The sequence below is a fragment of the Cryptomeria japonica genome, chromosome 4, assembly GCF_030272615.1.
Source record: "Cryptomeria japonica chromosome 4, Sugi_1.0, whole genome shotgun sequence".
NCBI lineage: Eukaryota > Viridiplantae > Streptophyta > Pinopsida > Cupressales > Cupressaceae > Cryptomeria > Cryptomeria japonica.
Genome location: NC_081408.1, coordinates 715832715 through 715849376, shown reverse-complemented (window position 1 = coordinate 715849376; position 16662 = coordinate 715832715). Strand labels below are relative to the sequence as shown.

Here is a 16662-nt window from a genome sequence, read left to right as displayed (position 1 = left end):
AGTTTGTTTGTTGAATCTTATATATTATAATAATTGATCAAATATACAATCTCTCAAACATCCCAAATGAACAAATGCTTTGTATGGAAATCTAAAACTGTGCATGCAAGGAAACTGTTTGACGAAATTCCTGAGAGAATAGTAAGAATTTGGGCAAGATTCCTTTGGGATTTTACAGGTAGTGGCACTACCTGTGGTTTTTCAAATATTCCTACATCACTTAATGTCAATGATGATAATGATATTGATGATATAGAAAATCCATGATATTGAAAATTTATTGTTGAACTTGATATTATTATTTCAATTTTGAAATTGAAGTTTCAACAATAAATATTTTATAATATTATAATTTATGTTTAAATGACACTCAAGTTTATGGTGGTTTTGTTGATTATATGATTCTGTGTGGTATTCTAAACTTAATACCTACTTTTAGGCTTCATATATATTATGTTTTTACATGTTTTTTGTATGGACAAATCTGAATGGGAACCCAACCAAGATCCAAACCAGAGCCAGAACCAACAACTCGGTATAAAAGTTCTAAAAATATAATAAATATTAACTAAAATTCTATAAGCTAAAACCTACAACATGAAAGTCTATAAAGTTACTGCCATTTGGCTGTAAACCTTTGTCACCGTTTCTTTTGCCTTATGTTTTAGTGCTCGTTTCCCTCAACACCTAGCCCAATTCTATCAATTCTTTGAGCTCTGTTGCCATTAACTGCCCGCCTAATAAACATTGGCACTCAAGAAAACATCTTTTATATTAACTTCATTTTTAACAGGTGATCTCCATGCCAGTGATAAACATATCCATTTCTTCCTCAAGGTATACTGTTTTTTCCCTGCTGTCTTTTCTAGTGGTCTAGCCAAGCAAGTTCATACCAGAGCTGAGAAATTACTGCAATTTTCTCCTGCTGCTTTTTTTTCTGATTTACCTTGAAAGCATATGGTATTCTTTAGGATATTATAATCTGTAATTGCTAATAACCTGGCATACAAATAAGAATAAGAGATTTTCTAGTCATTACGTAGCCTGAATTTTGTTGATCAATTTGAAAGGTTTATGTTTGATTCTTCAATTAGGAGACAATAGAGGGTGAGAAATACAAACTAAATATTAGATATTGGTTTGTTTTATGGTGATTTATTGTGAAAAGGGTCCTGAATTGCATTATATATTTCTATGCAGGCATTGATCTGGTCCAAAATGAGTACTGGACTTCCAATTGACATTTTATCAGCAACGAGGGGCCAGAATTATATATCATTTTGTAGGCTTGATATTGATATTCACAAGTATGGATATTTTGAAATTGGACTCTGCAGAGGCATTTCGTCAGAAGAATGTAGAGTTTTAATTCATATAGGGACAATTTGTTAATCATTTTGATTTTGAGCTGATGTAAAAAGATTGTGTCATTGCATAGAAATGTTCCTCATGTCCATCTCCATGAAAAACGTGACAATAAAGATAGGTGGCATGGGGCTGAAATTCAGGTTACCATTGAAGGCAACTGGACAACTCATCGTGTAAGTGGTATGCTAGGGTGCACAATAAACAATTTTTCCATTATTCATCTAGAAAGATGCTTTGGAATGATATCCTTAGGGCTTTGTTTGTTGATATGTGCAGTCAAAGATTATACATTACATGCGCCAAATGGCTGTAATTACGCCATATGCTCAGTTTCTCTTTCGATACACTTCAGGAATACCAGAGTAAGATTTGCTTTGCACAAAACCTTTCGGAGGAATATGTTTTATGTTCGTTAACATTAATTCTGTCTATGAAATTGTGCTTTTTGTGGATAGACATCCTTTACTTCGTCTTTGTAGCCATGAATCTTCAAGAATAATATTAAATACTTGTATGGACTTATTATATGTTGATTTGTCATGTAGCAAAAATGTTACTATACAATTTGCACGAAGGACAGATGTGATGCCTTTAGCACCTGCTGAGACAAAGTACCATCCTTCTTCTGTGGATCTGCTACTCATCAAACGACTTATTGCAGAGACATCAAAGCAGAATCTTCTGCAGTTTCTCCAGCATGAATTTGTCAGTATTGGCAAATCCTATGCAGAACGTTTAATTGGTATGTATCTTTTGCGCATCATGGGCATGCTTTTCATCGTCTTTGTGGGGCAAGGTGATTTTAGATATGATTTTATCTGGATTTATGAAATGGAGTGACATGGACTAGACATTATTATTGTGTAGATACTAAAATTCTGGAAAACAAAACATTGGAATAATTCTTCATGCATGCCAATTCATGTGGTTATATTGCAGTTATATTGAGGCCAGTGAAATTATGCATTTGTAATTAGGATGTGATTGAATCTTGTTATTTAAGCATGGTATCATCATAAGAAAATAATGACTTGTAGACAGTGCTGAATATTGAGTGCACATGGAAAGACATAAATTCTACACAAACGAAAATAGAAAGATAAGGATGTTACACTCTTCTGTGAAATGAAAAATTACATTCATGCTATCATACAAGAGGAAAAATCCAACTGTAAGAATTCACCTAAAAATAAAGTCCCAAAACTCATCCATCCTGCATTCATAAACCCAGATTTAATTTGGCCTGCAATAAAGTCAAACTTGAGTTGGTCCAGATCAGCTATAAAGTCAAGCTCAAATCAGAAAATTACTTGGTGAAAACAACGCAGACCACTGACCTAAAATTGACAAATATATCTTGAAATACAAAATGAATATTGACTATGCTTGATGTTTCACATAATATGGTTCCTTGTCATCAAAAGTGTATACATTGATGATTATTAGCTTTGCTGGAAGTCTAGATTCTCAACAACTGTTGAAATTAGTATAGAGAGTAGATATCTTTGCCATAAGTGCAAACCACTAGCTGGATTTAATTTGAGCTATGCTTCATTCTTGGAGAGAGGTGGCCTCGTAAAAGAAAAGAAAATGCCCAAATACAATTAATATGCACTCTTTGATAGACCTCCTCAAGAACAAAATCATGAGAGAAGAAAACATTATTTGAATCAATGTGGTGGCCAGATCATTTTCTAATAGTTATGAATCTTCAAAGGCTATGTTTGATCTTGTTGTAATTAAAATGTGGTATTGGTATATAAGGCAATTCATCTTGAATAATACTTGCTAGCCATCATTTATGAATATGCAGGGTTTTCTGACTATAGTAAAGTCATCTTTGTCAGCTTTGCATCTAGAATCGTTGCTCCAATGCCTTTTGTTAATTACTTAAAGGGATTCTGGATGAATTTGAGGTAGATAAATAATATTAGGTTAAGATAGGTACTTCTTATACATCTAGCTAACCTTGAATTTGCAACTAATTATGTTGCTCTAATTGTGGCAGTAGAATTGGCATCACAAATTTGAATCTTTGAACTGATTTGTCTACCATAACTTATTTACTTAATGACTGAAATGATCAATCCAAACTTAATTAGCATCGACACTTGATATTTCTAGGTAACATATTGGTTATTATGCCAAAGGTTTTCCTTCTATGAGAAAGGGCTCGTGAAAGTACATGAGCATTACCAAATCAATGGCTGATAAGTCATAATATGGGTGCTAGACCATAAATCTAATATGGGTCGGACATGTTTCTTATTTCAGTTTGACTATTGTTTTTTAGGTTTTCATTGTACATGACATATACGAGGAGAACAATTTGTATACATTTCTTTGTTAGTGTGATATTTACTCTAGACATATTTATCTAAAATATGATATTGCACATGGTATTTAAGTTTACTTAAATATTTTATTTTTATTGCTTAGGTAGGATAGGATAATGAGCTGCACATTTATGGGATTCTAGTTTTTTTCTTTATTCTCATAGATTTGGAAACTTGGATAAGCAATCTTTTGGATTTTAGATTTTTCCTTAACCTCATCCTCATTGGATTTGGAAACTATAGAGCTATATATTTATGGCTTTCTTTCCTTCTTGTTCAGGTAATCAAAGAAAGCCATTGTGGACTCTTGCATTTTTCTTGGAGACTAAGTTTGTTTGGTATTTGGGTTTCAATATCATTTCCAGATATATTTTTAATAGTATTCTCATTGCACTAGATTCTAGGTTATGCTTGCAGATTCTAACATGGTATTGGAGCATAAGTTCTAAGACAGATTTATAATAGTTTCCACATTTAGGAGACTTTTGGGGCTAATCAGTTTTGCATGTAGGTTACTTGAAAACATAGTATGCTCTTCACTTGCATCTACAAATCATCTAGAGATTAAAAAAGGTTAAAGGAAGTTTTATAACCTTTGTATATGCATATGTATTTTTTCTCTAATCTGGTAAGTGCAACTTTTTGGTGATTTTGGTGTCTTTTTAGCTGTTCTGTTGCATTTGGAAGGCTTGAGAAAGTTAGAAAAGAACTTTGGTTCATTGGGTTTGGAGATTGCTTGATATAGTGGTAGATGAGGTTTTGAAGCTTCAATTAGGTGAATTGCTCATATTTTTGAGGCAGTTTCAAGCCAACCAGATTGCCATTGCATGTTTTTGGGTTGGTACTATTTATGTATATAGCTCTTTTGTTGCACTGTTTGTACTTGTGGATAAAGTTTGTGTTGTTGTTGTTGTGCATTATTGATGTCATTGAATGGATTGCTCATGTAATTGCTTCAAAAGGGGACTCCTCTCCATTGTCCTTTTTGTCATATAATCTCAACTTTATAAGACCATAACTTGCTCATTTGGATGCAAAATCAAGTACAAATTTTTTTATTTGGGGGTGGAATTTTGCATTTTTTGCAATGATGTAAGTTGTTTCTTAATTTGATGCTTCGAATTTTTAAAATATTATTTTTATCAAAGATTTTGTTCATTAGTCATGCATTTGTGTAATGTTCCCTTCTCATTAGTCCTCAGATATTCATGGGATTGGCCTATTATCCGACCCTCGTAGGCCAAGAGGATTGATTAGGGGGTTGAGTTGCAGTGATTCACGACTTCACATTTCATATCTATGTGGTTTTATGGTGAAATAGGGAGATCACACGTATTTCGAAACGTGTGCACTTTAATTATAATATAATAATATTTTATAAAGTGCAATTAAATTAATGTGTAATAAAATAATAATAAAGTGTACCTACCAGATAAGAAGGGACCTTCTAGAAGGAATCATATGATTGGATAAGAAAGAAAGAAATAAATAGAGGGAAGTGATTCATTGTTGATCATCAGTTATTGAGTATCTCTTCTTGTGTAGACTTGTGGAGCCGAAGGATTTTCTGCAAATAATCATTTGGGAACGAAAACTCCCGATGGTTGGCATAACTGAGAAGGTGAGAGATCTTTCGAGGGGTTGCCATTGTGAGAGGGAGACACTTCAGTCTTCCTAAGAGTGCTTAATGAGTTTGCTGTAGCTTTCATGGTGGATGGGGTATTCATGGCGTCTTCAGATTTTCAGATTGAGTGCCCCCTTTGCATCAGCTTTCCTTGAGGCTAATAGGCGATATTGTTAGTGGATGTTTGGAGGTCGAATTGCATGAAGTTTGGTCTATCTGCAGGTCTGATAACAAAACCAACTTCAGCCTACACACCCACGATTTTGTTCATCTTTCATCATTGAGGCATCAAATGCTAAGTTTGAGGACAGCGATTTCATTAGAAGGCAAAAGTGATTTCTTTTGTGTCAATTTGAGAAGGTTTTGTGGAGGAATTGGCCTCATATCAGTCTGAAATCAGAATGTAATGTCCCCTTTTCTAGGTGACATGAGATGAGCAAGGGTTGACCTACCATTCGAGTTCCCGTAGGTCAATGACATGGTTAGGGGACTCATTCTGAGGGTCATGGAGCTTTGCAGGGGCTCTGTGAGCCGTTTTGGACCTTCAGACGACAGTTCCTACTTTTTAGGGAGGTTTCCTATTTTTTAGGGAGAACTGGCAGTTGATTGAATGACCACCTGGGGGACCAAGGAGTAGAGCAGGATCCTTTTGAGCAGTTACAGGTGTTTGGAGAGAGGACCCTACTTTTTAGGAGGTTGTGGCAGTTTCCATATTTGAGGTTCCACGGGACCATACCATGGTTTCAGTTTCAAGAAGATTGGGTGTGTTTCCTAGTTTCTAGGAGCATCCCTAGATTTTAGGGATGGGACTACCAGTTGGCCCATCTTGTCCGGCATCAGTCACAGACAGGTGACAAAGTCAGATTCATGTTTGGTTGGTTATTTTGGGCTATTATTGGATCTATGGAAATATTTTAATATATTTAAATATTTCCTAAGTTAGCGATTAAATAAATTAAAATAAGGCTATGCATATAGCCATTTCGGAGTAATAAGGGGTTTTTGGCTTCATCTGGTTTGATATGCCTATGTGTTATAGCTCGTTGGAAAGGTCTTGAACTTTGCTACATGATTCTCACCTCCCGGGGTCTTTTTGGATGCTTGATGCTATTTATTCGCAATAAAGTGATATTTTTCTATAGTTTGACGCCATAATTGGGAAAGTGTCACTTTAATTATAAAGTGCAAGCTTTATTATTCTTTAGGGTTCGACTTGCAAAGGGAAAGGAGTTATAAGGAGATGAAAACCTAATTGATAGCATCTTTGATCATTTTGAAACTTGTGAATTTGGGAATTGCTCTGGAAGAGTGATTTTGGTTTGGGACGCTGTTGACGTGTATTTTGTACACAATCATACACAGAATAAAATACCTAAAGGCATCTTATCCTCTCTTGAGAAAATAGTCTCTAACTGCTGAAGATTCGCGTAAAGGATCAGTTAGGTAGACTCCAAGGTTCTTTTAGTGGGGTCTCCACGTGTGGACAAGCTCCAGTGGTATGATGTGATTTGCTGGAATCACAAGGGGACTTACATTGAACTTCCGATCTGCTTTGCTGGACACAGGCTCTTACTAACTTAGATTAAAAAAAATGGAAAAAGGATAAGGGCGAAGAGAGGATCTAATCCTAATACTAAGAATGTAGGAGCAATGATTGATTTTTGATGAAACTCTAACTAGGTCTTGTTTTGACATCAATGGAACATCTACACAAGACTAGTGCGATCTTCTATGGGAAGCTTTATGATGTTCAAATCATCACCGCAGGCATAGATACCATCCAAGTTGATGCATATTAATGAAGAGGCAACAAATTGAAATTGAGCTTAGGCTGAATGATTCCAGTTGACTACGCAAGGCAAGTCTGCAATCAACAAACTGCTAGTAGTATGGATGTACGAATTCCACCATCAATCAATCACACTTCCTCCATTCATCTAATTATCTACCATCTAAGATTGAAGACTTCAACAAGAAACCATGCAAATTGCAAGAAAACGACATATTTCACCATTACTTCAATGAAAATGGAGTTTGTTTACAATCAATGGCAACAATTTCTTGCCTTGTCCTCCTATTCTACTCTCTATCCACTAACTACTTTCAACTATTTACAACTCTCTCTCTAATTATTGCTAAAAATTCCCTTTACAAAATGAAATGTTTGGGCTTATATAGTGCCCACAATACAATTTGATGGCTTAGATCAATTCAAGATCAATGGCCAAGATTTTACAATGAAAACCCTAATTAGGGTTTGTTACAACCATTACATAACATTTAATGTTTGACCAATGATAAAATTGTATTGCTTGGACACATGTCCCTTCTAGAAAAATCGACCAATGGATAGCCAGGGTAGGTACATCGGAGTTTGTGCCACCTTCCATGAGTTAAGTACATTGAATCTGGACATGCTGAGGTGGACCACACTGACTGGAGGAGTGATGACTGGGATGCCACCTCATCTGACACTTGTAACTTGGTAGGTATTCATCTTGATGTTGTTGAGAAACTTGCTTTAATTAATTCCTCTGGATCTATTTTGCTTCTTCAACGAGCCCTTGTTCTAACTCCTTGCGTCCTTGATGTGCAGGAAGATGATGTACCTCCCCTTGGAACGCTGGATTGCCCTTGATGATGTTAGTTCAAAGAAGGTCGTCCATGTCCTGGCTTGATCGTCCTGGCGAAGACCGTCCTGGCGAAGACCGTCCTTGATCCGGCTTGATTTTCCTTGAAGAGACCTCCATTTGACGCCTACACAACATTTCAAAATTAGTAACATGATTTTGCAATGAATAGATAGAGAGCAAATTTTGGGAAACTTAATGATAAGTCCTTTATTAATCATTTCCTAAAAACAACTGAGCTAAGGCAAAACAAAATTTCAAAATCCAAAATTAAGGAAATGACGATCAACGTTCAAAATCAAAACAATAAATCCATATCGTCATACCTCTTTGAGAGCTTAACTCTAAAATGCAAAATAAAGGAATTCGCCTAGGCAAAATTTGAAATTCGATAGTCTTGATGTGATCTTCAAAAGAACGTTCCTCTTATCAACTTCGCCACCCTTCAAGTCTTGGACGTGATCTCCTCTTCAAGTTAGCAATTTCGCCATCTTTGATATGTCTTTGACGTCCTAGGCAACTTCGCTCAAATGGAAACTTCAAGTTCGCCTCTCCTTTGGATAGTAGTTTCGCACCACCTTTGATTGAATTCGCTCCTCTTTTGCCTTCTCCAAGTTGCATATGAGAGATGATAAATGATGATGTGAAAATGAAATAAACACCTTCCTTTATAGGCGCTCACCTTCATATTGACCTTAGGCCGACTTTTTGCAAAATATAGCAATTAAAACGATTTTTAAATAAATAATAAAGGCCGACCTTGACAAAATAAACCCAAGCGCTCCCTTTTGATTTTTATTAAATTAATAATTAATTATTAAATGCCTTTATTTTTAATTAATAAATTTCGATTTTTTACAAAGGCAAAAAATAATTAATAAATACATACCATGCGCTATTTAAATGCTTTTAATTAAATATCGATTTTTTTCTAGCATTTAAATAAATTTAAAAAATGTTTGTTTAGCGCCCAAAAATGAAAAAGTGGGAAGATACGTACCTCATCGCCCTGGTCCCTGACTGAGGGACAGGAGCGATTTTGCTCTTGTGGGCCTCATTTCACTTCATCACCTTCGAAAATTATATTCAACGGATTCGCAATGCCTCCTTTCATTCATTCATGCCTTGAGATCGGTTGAAATTTGGCGAGAAAATCATCTACAACAAAAATCGCTCTGGTCCCTTCCTGAGGGACAGGAGCGAACTTAAGCATTTTGGTCCTTTGTTGACGTTTGATAATCTTCAATTTGTCTTCAACGGGTTCGATTGACCTCCTTTCTTGCCTTCGAACATAAAATTTGCTTGATCTTTGCCCAGATCGTACCTTATGAAGAACTTCGCTCTGGTCCTTCAGTGAGGGACAGGAGCGAATTTGACCCTCTAGGCAAAACTTCATCATTTAATTGTTTTTTGATCAAGTCTGGATGTTCTATCATGCTCATTTCGTCCTTCACCATGCCTTTGATGTCTCGATTCGTCCAAACAAGGTCAGGAATGGCTCAACTAAGCATTTTTGCTCTGGTCCCTTGGTGAGGGACACGAGCGATTCGCCTTGGTCCCTTGGAGAGGGACACGAGCGCATTTCGCTCTGGACCCTTGGAGAAGGACACGAGCGAAATTTGACTTTTCGCACTCTCGATCAGGACAATTTTAATGGAATATAACATTTAAGTATAAGTGACATTTCCTTCTATGTTTCTTCTTTCTTATACTTTAAGTTATATTCCATATATACTTTCAGGATGTTTGAGAGTGGTTTCAGACCTCCAGGAGTTATATTGCAAAATCTAGTTTTTGGAGGTTTTTCAGTTTCCAGACTTAGTCAAATTTCAGGATCAGGACATTCCAGACTTAGCCAAATTTCAGGATCAGGACCTCACTCAAGCCGGACTTGCTACCCTGTTGATCTCCCCGACAGCACTTCAAGTTATATTCATTTGATAAAATGTACCTCTTTGGACCTTCTCACATCGTCAAGACGTTAAAATCTTGCAAGGACAAAGCAAAATTGGATTTGTAGCTCCGGTCCTTCATTGAGGGACAGGAGCGATTTAGGCAATTAGCACTGTTATGGACGTCCCAAAAATCTTCAATTTATATTCAACGCATTTATCTCATGTTTTTCCTTGTTTTTGAACGTAAACTTGCCTTGACCTTTGTCTGGATTTTGCATAATGAAGGAAATCGCTCTGGTCCCTGGGAGAGGGACGAGAGCTACAAGGTACCTCGCCCTGGTCCCTTGGAGAGGGACAGGAGCGATTTGGTCAATATAGGTCATTCTCCTTCGTTTTTTGCATCTCAAATTATATTCATTTGGCAAAGCATCTTCCTTTGGACGTCCTCAAATCATTAAGTCATCAAAATCTTGCAAGGACAAGGCGAAATTGAATTTGTAGCTCCGGTCCTTCACTGAGGGACAGGAGCGATCTTTCCCCTGGAGGCATTTCTGTGCTCATGAAAATCTTCAATTTATATTCAATGGAAAGATCTCGCCTTTCTCCATCACTTCCAATTCGTAATTCATCTTGACCCTGCAGGAATAGTAAAATATTTGAAAACGAGCTCCCGTCCTTCACTAAGGGACAGGAGCGATTTTGCTCCTACAGGCCAAAATAACATGATTTTACACATTTTAACACTTCACAAGGCGAAAACAAATCATTAGAGATGCCTAGGATCAAAAATCAAAAAAGTCAAAATTTGGTCAAAATTACTCAATTGGACAAAATTCACATTTCATCTTCAACACTTAGACAAATTTAAGCTCTGCATCAACATTCCAATTGAAAATTAGACCATTCTGGCGAATTCATTGCATTCAAAATTTGCATTCTAAAAAAGCTCCCAAAACCGACTGGATTCAAACCAAAACCCTAAAAAGCAAAGCGAAAACGAGCAAAAAACATGGGTCCCCATTTGCAATGGGGCGATGTGTGAAAATGTCACAACGGACGCAAACCCCAGGTCTGAGCTTGTTGGGACGTAGCCCTTAGCAGGAGTTGACAGTGGATTTATCCAGGATTGCACAGAGATTGTCAGAGGTAGAAGACACATTTTCTTGTCCTGAAGATTCAGCGTGCATATTGGGGGTTTCAAAAGGGCGGCTGGTCTATTTCAGCTGACACGTGATCTGTAGCAGCTTCCACGCCCCCTTTGCAACCACACCTTGTTTGTATGTTGGCTTGAAGGGTTGTATTCAGCTTATTTGGTCTTCCTTGTTCGTTGCCAGTGATATTCCTCCCTCTGGCATCAATCCAAATTGAGAACAACTCCAAATAAATATATGGATTCTTGCTGAATACAAAACTAGGTTATTTGCCTGGTATGATTTGCACTACTTTCAGATTGCTTAAGTGTTCTTACATATGAACATTGTTTACTGTTTTATTTCACAGTTGTTGCTATTTATCAATTACTTTACTTATAACATCAAAACCCAAAAAGAAACAATCCCTTTCTGCAATTTCTGTCTATTCTATAAGATCACCGGAAAATTACAAAAATATAGTATGTTTAATTAAGAATTTACAGCAGCAACAACAAAAGGATCCATTTGGGATCTTTCACAGAATTGATCTTGTCTACTATGAACCATCGATTTGGCTCATATCCCCACAATTTGGCATCAAAACACACCATTAAGGAAAGCACTTCACTCAAGGGATAAGGGCGATCATTTAGGAGGAGGAGGTTTGGAGTACATTCTGCTGTCTAACATTGACATCTCAGACTACCATTGCAGCAGCAGGGGCGATTTGCTAAGGAGGTCAAAAAATATTCTTTGGAGGCTCCCTACCATTTGATATTGCTTGCTTCTTCAAGGCGATTTTTCTAGGTTCCATTGGCATCACTAAACTTCTTGTAATCTCAGTTTGAAAGAAAGAATTAGTTGCAGTGCATGTGTCCTCAGAATGTCTGAGAATGATCTATAACGACAGTCCATGTATTTGATTTTTTGTTGCCTATGTAATGTCTTTGGATGGTCAAATGAAATAAAGAAGAAAGAAGTTTGGGAATGCATCTACATCACCTTTACATGTATGTTTGTCTGAGGATGTATGCAAGGTGTTTGTCATAATGTCAGTTTGCTGTAGGACATGGTTTTGATGACAGACTCATAAATATCATCCATAGATTGTTGCTTAAGCATCTCTAGTCATCTATCGATTAAGAAGAGTCATTTAGAATTGATTTTTTTAATGAAATGTTCATATAAGATGGTCTTCATCACAATCTGAAAACTCTGTCAGCATAACACACAAACTTTAGAATAGCATAACACGCAACTTGGACAGCAAATATTCTTTGTTTTACAGTTAATACCTGTTAAAATAATATTAATATCTTCTATAATGGTCATCTTCTATTTTTAGTTGTCGACTTATTTAGCTTGTTAAGTTAGCTTTTTATTATGTAATTAGCTTTTAAGCTTTATTTAGCATTTAGCTTTTTCGTTTTAGTTAATTAGCTTTTAAGCTTAATTTAGCTTTCACGCTTAATTTAGCATTTAGCTCTTTAATCTTTTACTTTAACGTTATGTTCGAATTATAGAACATCGTCTTGTAACCTCTATATATACGTGTATATATCGTTCAATGTATTCATCCGATTATTGAATCATTCATTCAATTTATTTTTCATTGTTTCAGAGCGGGTCGATGGGATTCTTTAAAGTTTGGCGAATTTTTTAATAAAAATTCATGACCTTTCTGGAATATTTTCCAAATTTTTTTTATTGTTTTTTTTATTAAAAAAACGATTTTGCTTTTTTGAAGGCTTTTTGAGGGTTTTGAGGGTTTCTGGTTCGTGGGCGAATTTCTTTGTGCTGGGCAGTAGTTCATGTTTTTTTAGGGTTCTGGAGATTTCGGCCTTGCAACTTGGAGGTTTTTTTTTTTGCAGATTGAAAATTTTCCTAGGGTTTCTGCAATTATCGACTAGGGTTTTGACCCTTCAGTTCAAGTTGAAATTTTATTTTGCTTGTAGATTCTTGGTTGGTTTTTCGAGACCTCAACTGGGTCGTCGTCAGATTTTTCTAGGTGCATCGTTTTCCGTGCCACATTTTTTGAGCTGTCGGATCTGTATTCTGATTTTAGATTTTTGGTGGGTTTTTCGAGAGCTTTTTTTGGTTGATTTCAGATTTTTCTGGTTGCTTCGTTTTTTGTGCCGCAAATTTTGTGCCAGCGAATTTGCCTTGGAATTTAAAAAAGTCGGCGATTTATGCTAATTCTGTGGGCACTGTTTATGCTGTACATCCGACTTAGTGTTTCTGCCCTTTTTTTTTGCGTTTTTTTTGAAAAAAAATCGTCTATATTTTTCTATTGTGGCAACTGTTGAACTTTTGACTGTATTCCAACATGATGTTGGTCAAAGATGCCATCACGAAAATGGAGGTTGAACGAGGTCAACCTAGTGAAAGCATAAGACAGAAGAATCTGATTAAAAAATCAGAATAGAAGTAGCTGCACAAAAAATCTGAAACCCTGGAGGAGAATTCTAGCACAAATTCTGAGGCGCGAATTTCGAGGTTTGGAAGAAACCGAGAAATTAAAATTTTCTGCAAACTTAGCAACTAAAAGTTTTCTTGAAAATAATCAGAAAAATTAATAATTTGCAGAATTCTGAGGCGCGAATTTCGAGGTTTGGAAGAAACCCAGAAATTAAAATTTTCTGCAAACTTAAAATCTGAAATTTTTCTGGAAAATAATCAGAAAAATTAATAACTTACATAATTTTATTTTCTGCAAATTATTAATTTTTCTGATTATTTTCAGGAAAAGTTTATTTTCTGCAAATTATTAATTTTTCTGATTATTTTCAGTAAAAATTTCAGGTTTTAAGTTTGCAGAAAATTTTAATTTTTGGGTTTCTTCCAAACCTCGAAATTCACACCTGTAAATAGGAATCATATCTTCAATGCTATTCCAACTAAGCTTTATCTGAGAAACAATCAATTTCAGTTTCCAGGAGTCAATGGAGAAATTCCTCATATAGTCCAAGGCACCAACAAGAATTTAGGAGTCAAACTCAATAATGACTTTATTGAGGCCCTGATGAATCACCCACAGAGAAGCTTAGAGAATAGCAAAAGCCTCAGCCTCGTTGTTGGTCGCCACACCCAAGCCCTGAAGATTCCAGTGTAAGAGTTTCCCCTCATTGTTTCTACATATAAAACCAGTGCCAGGCAACATCAACAGAAGAAGAGGTGTCCCGAAAGATTCTGTTGTTGCGCGCTCAAGCCATATTTGCCACCATATGAAGTTCAGTCCAAGTTGCCATCCCACTCTCATAGCTTTGGATTTAAATGTCCTGCGCTTTGATTTTTCAAAAATGTTGTTTCTATTAAGGGTACCAGTATTCTTGATTTTGAAGGCAGAAAACCACCTTTCCCAGATAATACAAGAAAAGGGACATTCGAACATCAGATGATCAGAAGTTTCTTCTTGGGAATTACATAACACACATTTAGAAGGGCCAACAATCTCTCTGCGTTTAACATTTTCAGAAGTAAGAATACCATTATGCATAAATAACCAAGCAAAGAAATTAACTTTAGGCCATCCTTTAGGATGCCAGATCTTCTTCCAGTCCTTCCAGGGCTGAGGTTGTTGAGAGGAAAGGAGAAGAGTTTCATAACCTTCTTTAACAGTATGGGTGCCGAGGCTGCCGCTGCCCCAAGCTAACTCATCATCAAAATCATTTCCAATGAAAGAGCGGGAAATCAAGATCTTGTGAATGATAGAAGAGAGGGCAGGAGGAATAAGAATGGGCCATTCATGTAACTGTTTGAACTGCTTATGACTATAATTCTGAATTTTCAGAGTGTGAAGATAGAGATCTATTTTAATCCAGCCTCTAGATTCCATAGCAATTTTGATGGGAAGCAAGTTAGGAAATTCTTGGATGATGGGAGGATGCTGATTCCAAGCATCAGACCAAAACAAACCTTGTCCCCCTTCCCAACTTTCCAAAAATGCCATCTTTCACAAGCTTACATGGCCCAGGTATTTACCTATCATCATTTTGATGAAGAGAGATGAGGGATTTGAAATCCACCTCCAGTAAAGTTTGCCAGCCAAAGCTTTGTTGTTCAAATCTGCATGTTGAAGGTGAAGGTCTCCATGCAATTAGGATTGAGTGACTTTCTCCCAACTCACAAGAGCCCATTTATTGGAGTCTTTGGCACCATTCCAAAGAAATCTCCGAGCCATCTTGTCAAGATCCTTCCAAATAGATGAAGGAGCAGCCAAGATGGAGAATTTGTAAATAGGCATGGCTGTGAGTCTTCCGCCATAGCTGAGCCATTTATTGGACCAATGATTGATCTTGAATTGAATACACTTCAAGAGACTTTTCCAAACAATCATAGGAAGCTTCTTGAAATGAAGAGGAACCCCCAAGTACTCAAGAGGCAAGGTAGCCATAAAAAAACCCAAAATAGTAAGAATGCGCTGTTGAAGTCGCTGCTCAACATTGAAGAACGCCACTTTAGATTTTTGAGCATTGATGACTTGAGAAGAGGCTGCGAGATAGGTGTTAAGAGAGAGGGAAATCATGCGAGCCTCGGGGCAAGAAGCAACACCCATTAACCCAGTGTCATCAACAAATTGAAGATGAGTGAAATGATCAAATCCAACCTTAACACCAGTGAGAAGACGTTGCTGCCTTTTCTGGAGTAAGAGTCTACCTAACCCTTCAGCAAGGATGAGAAAAAGAAAGAGGGAGCACAGATCCCCTTGACGCATACCCCGAGAAGCGGAGAAAGGAAGAGAAGGAAAACCATTGATAAGAACTGAATAAGAGGGAGAGCAAACACAACTCAAGATCCAATCAATCCAAGTCTGAGAAAAGCCGAAGGCATTCAACATTTTGGCTAAGAAACTCCATTCAACTTTGTCAAAGGCCTTAGACATGTCAAGTTTTATAAGCATTCCAGCATGATTAGATTGATGTAAAGTATGAATAACCTCTTAGGCTATCACGACACCATCAAGAATTTGTCTTCCTTCAACAAAGCCACCTTGTTCAGGAGAAATGTTCTTGTGGAGGAAAGGTTTGAGGTGTGCAGCAATCACAGAAGAAATAATTTTGTAAATCACATTGCAAAGAGATATGGGTGTAAAATTGGAGATTTTAGAACCATTAGCCTTAGGGATAAGGGCAATGAAAGTGTGATTCAAAGCTTTGAGCATCTGCTTATTATTGAAAGATTCCTTAACCACCTCAAGGACACTAGTTTGCAGGTAATTCCAAAAGGTTTCGAAGAATTCCACAGGAAAAACATCGAGACCAGGGGACTTTCTTGTACTCATACAAAAAACGGCTTTCTTAACCTCTGAAGTGTCGATAGGTCGCTGAAGAATCAAGTTGTCTTCCGCAGAGATAAGAGAAGGAATAGCATCAAGAACAGCTTGTTGGGATTCAACATCTTGCATAGGGCTGGAGGTAAAGAGATTGGAAAAGTAGTCACGGGAGTGTTCATGCAACTTAGAAGTAGTAGAGAAGGATTGACCAAGGTCATCATGCAGAACAGCTAAGTAGTTCTTCCGTCTTCGATTACAAGCAACTCTATGGAAGAAGGTGGTGTTTTTGCCCCCAGCCAAAAGCTAGGCAGTTCTAGCACGTTGCTTCCAATAAATTTCCTCTTGCAGATCAATACTTTCAACAACTTTGCGGATAGAGTCGTCTTCATCTTTGAGTTGAGCAG

General features: G+C 36.8%; 1 protein-coding gene across 1 annotated transcript in view; it reads left to right on the top strand.

The window, feature by feature from the left end:
* Positions 1–16662, top strand: part of LOC131032135 (DNA topoisomerase 6 subunit B) — a 140432-nt gene that overhangs the window by 38819 nt on the left and 84951 nt on the right. The window contains exons 8-11 of the mRNA XM_057963064.2: positions 1201–1307; positions 1439–1541; positions 1645–1730; positions 1914–2110. Of these exons, the coding sequence (XP_057819047.1) occupies positions 1201–1307; positions 1439–1541; positions 1645–1730; positions 1914–2110 (493 nt within the window). The remainder of the gene's footprint in view (positions 1–1200; positions 1308–1438; positions 1542–1644; positions 1731–1913; positions 2111–16662) is intronic.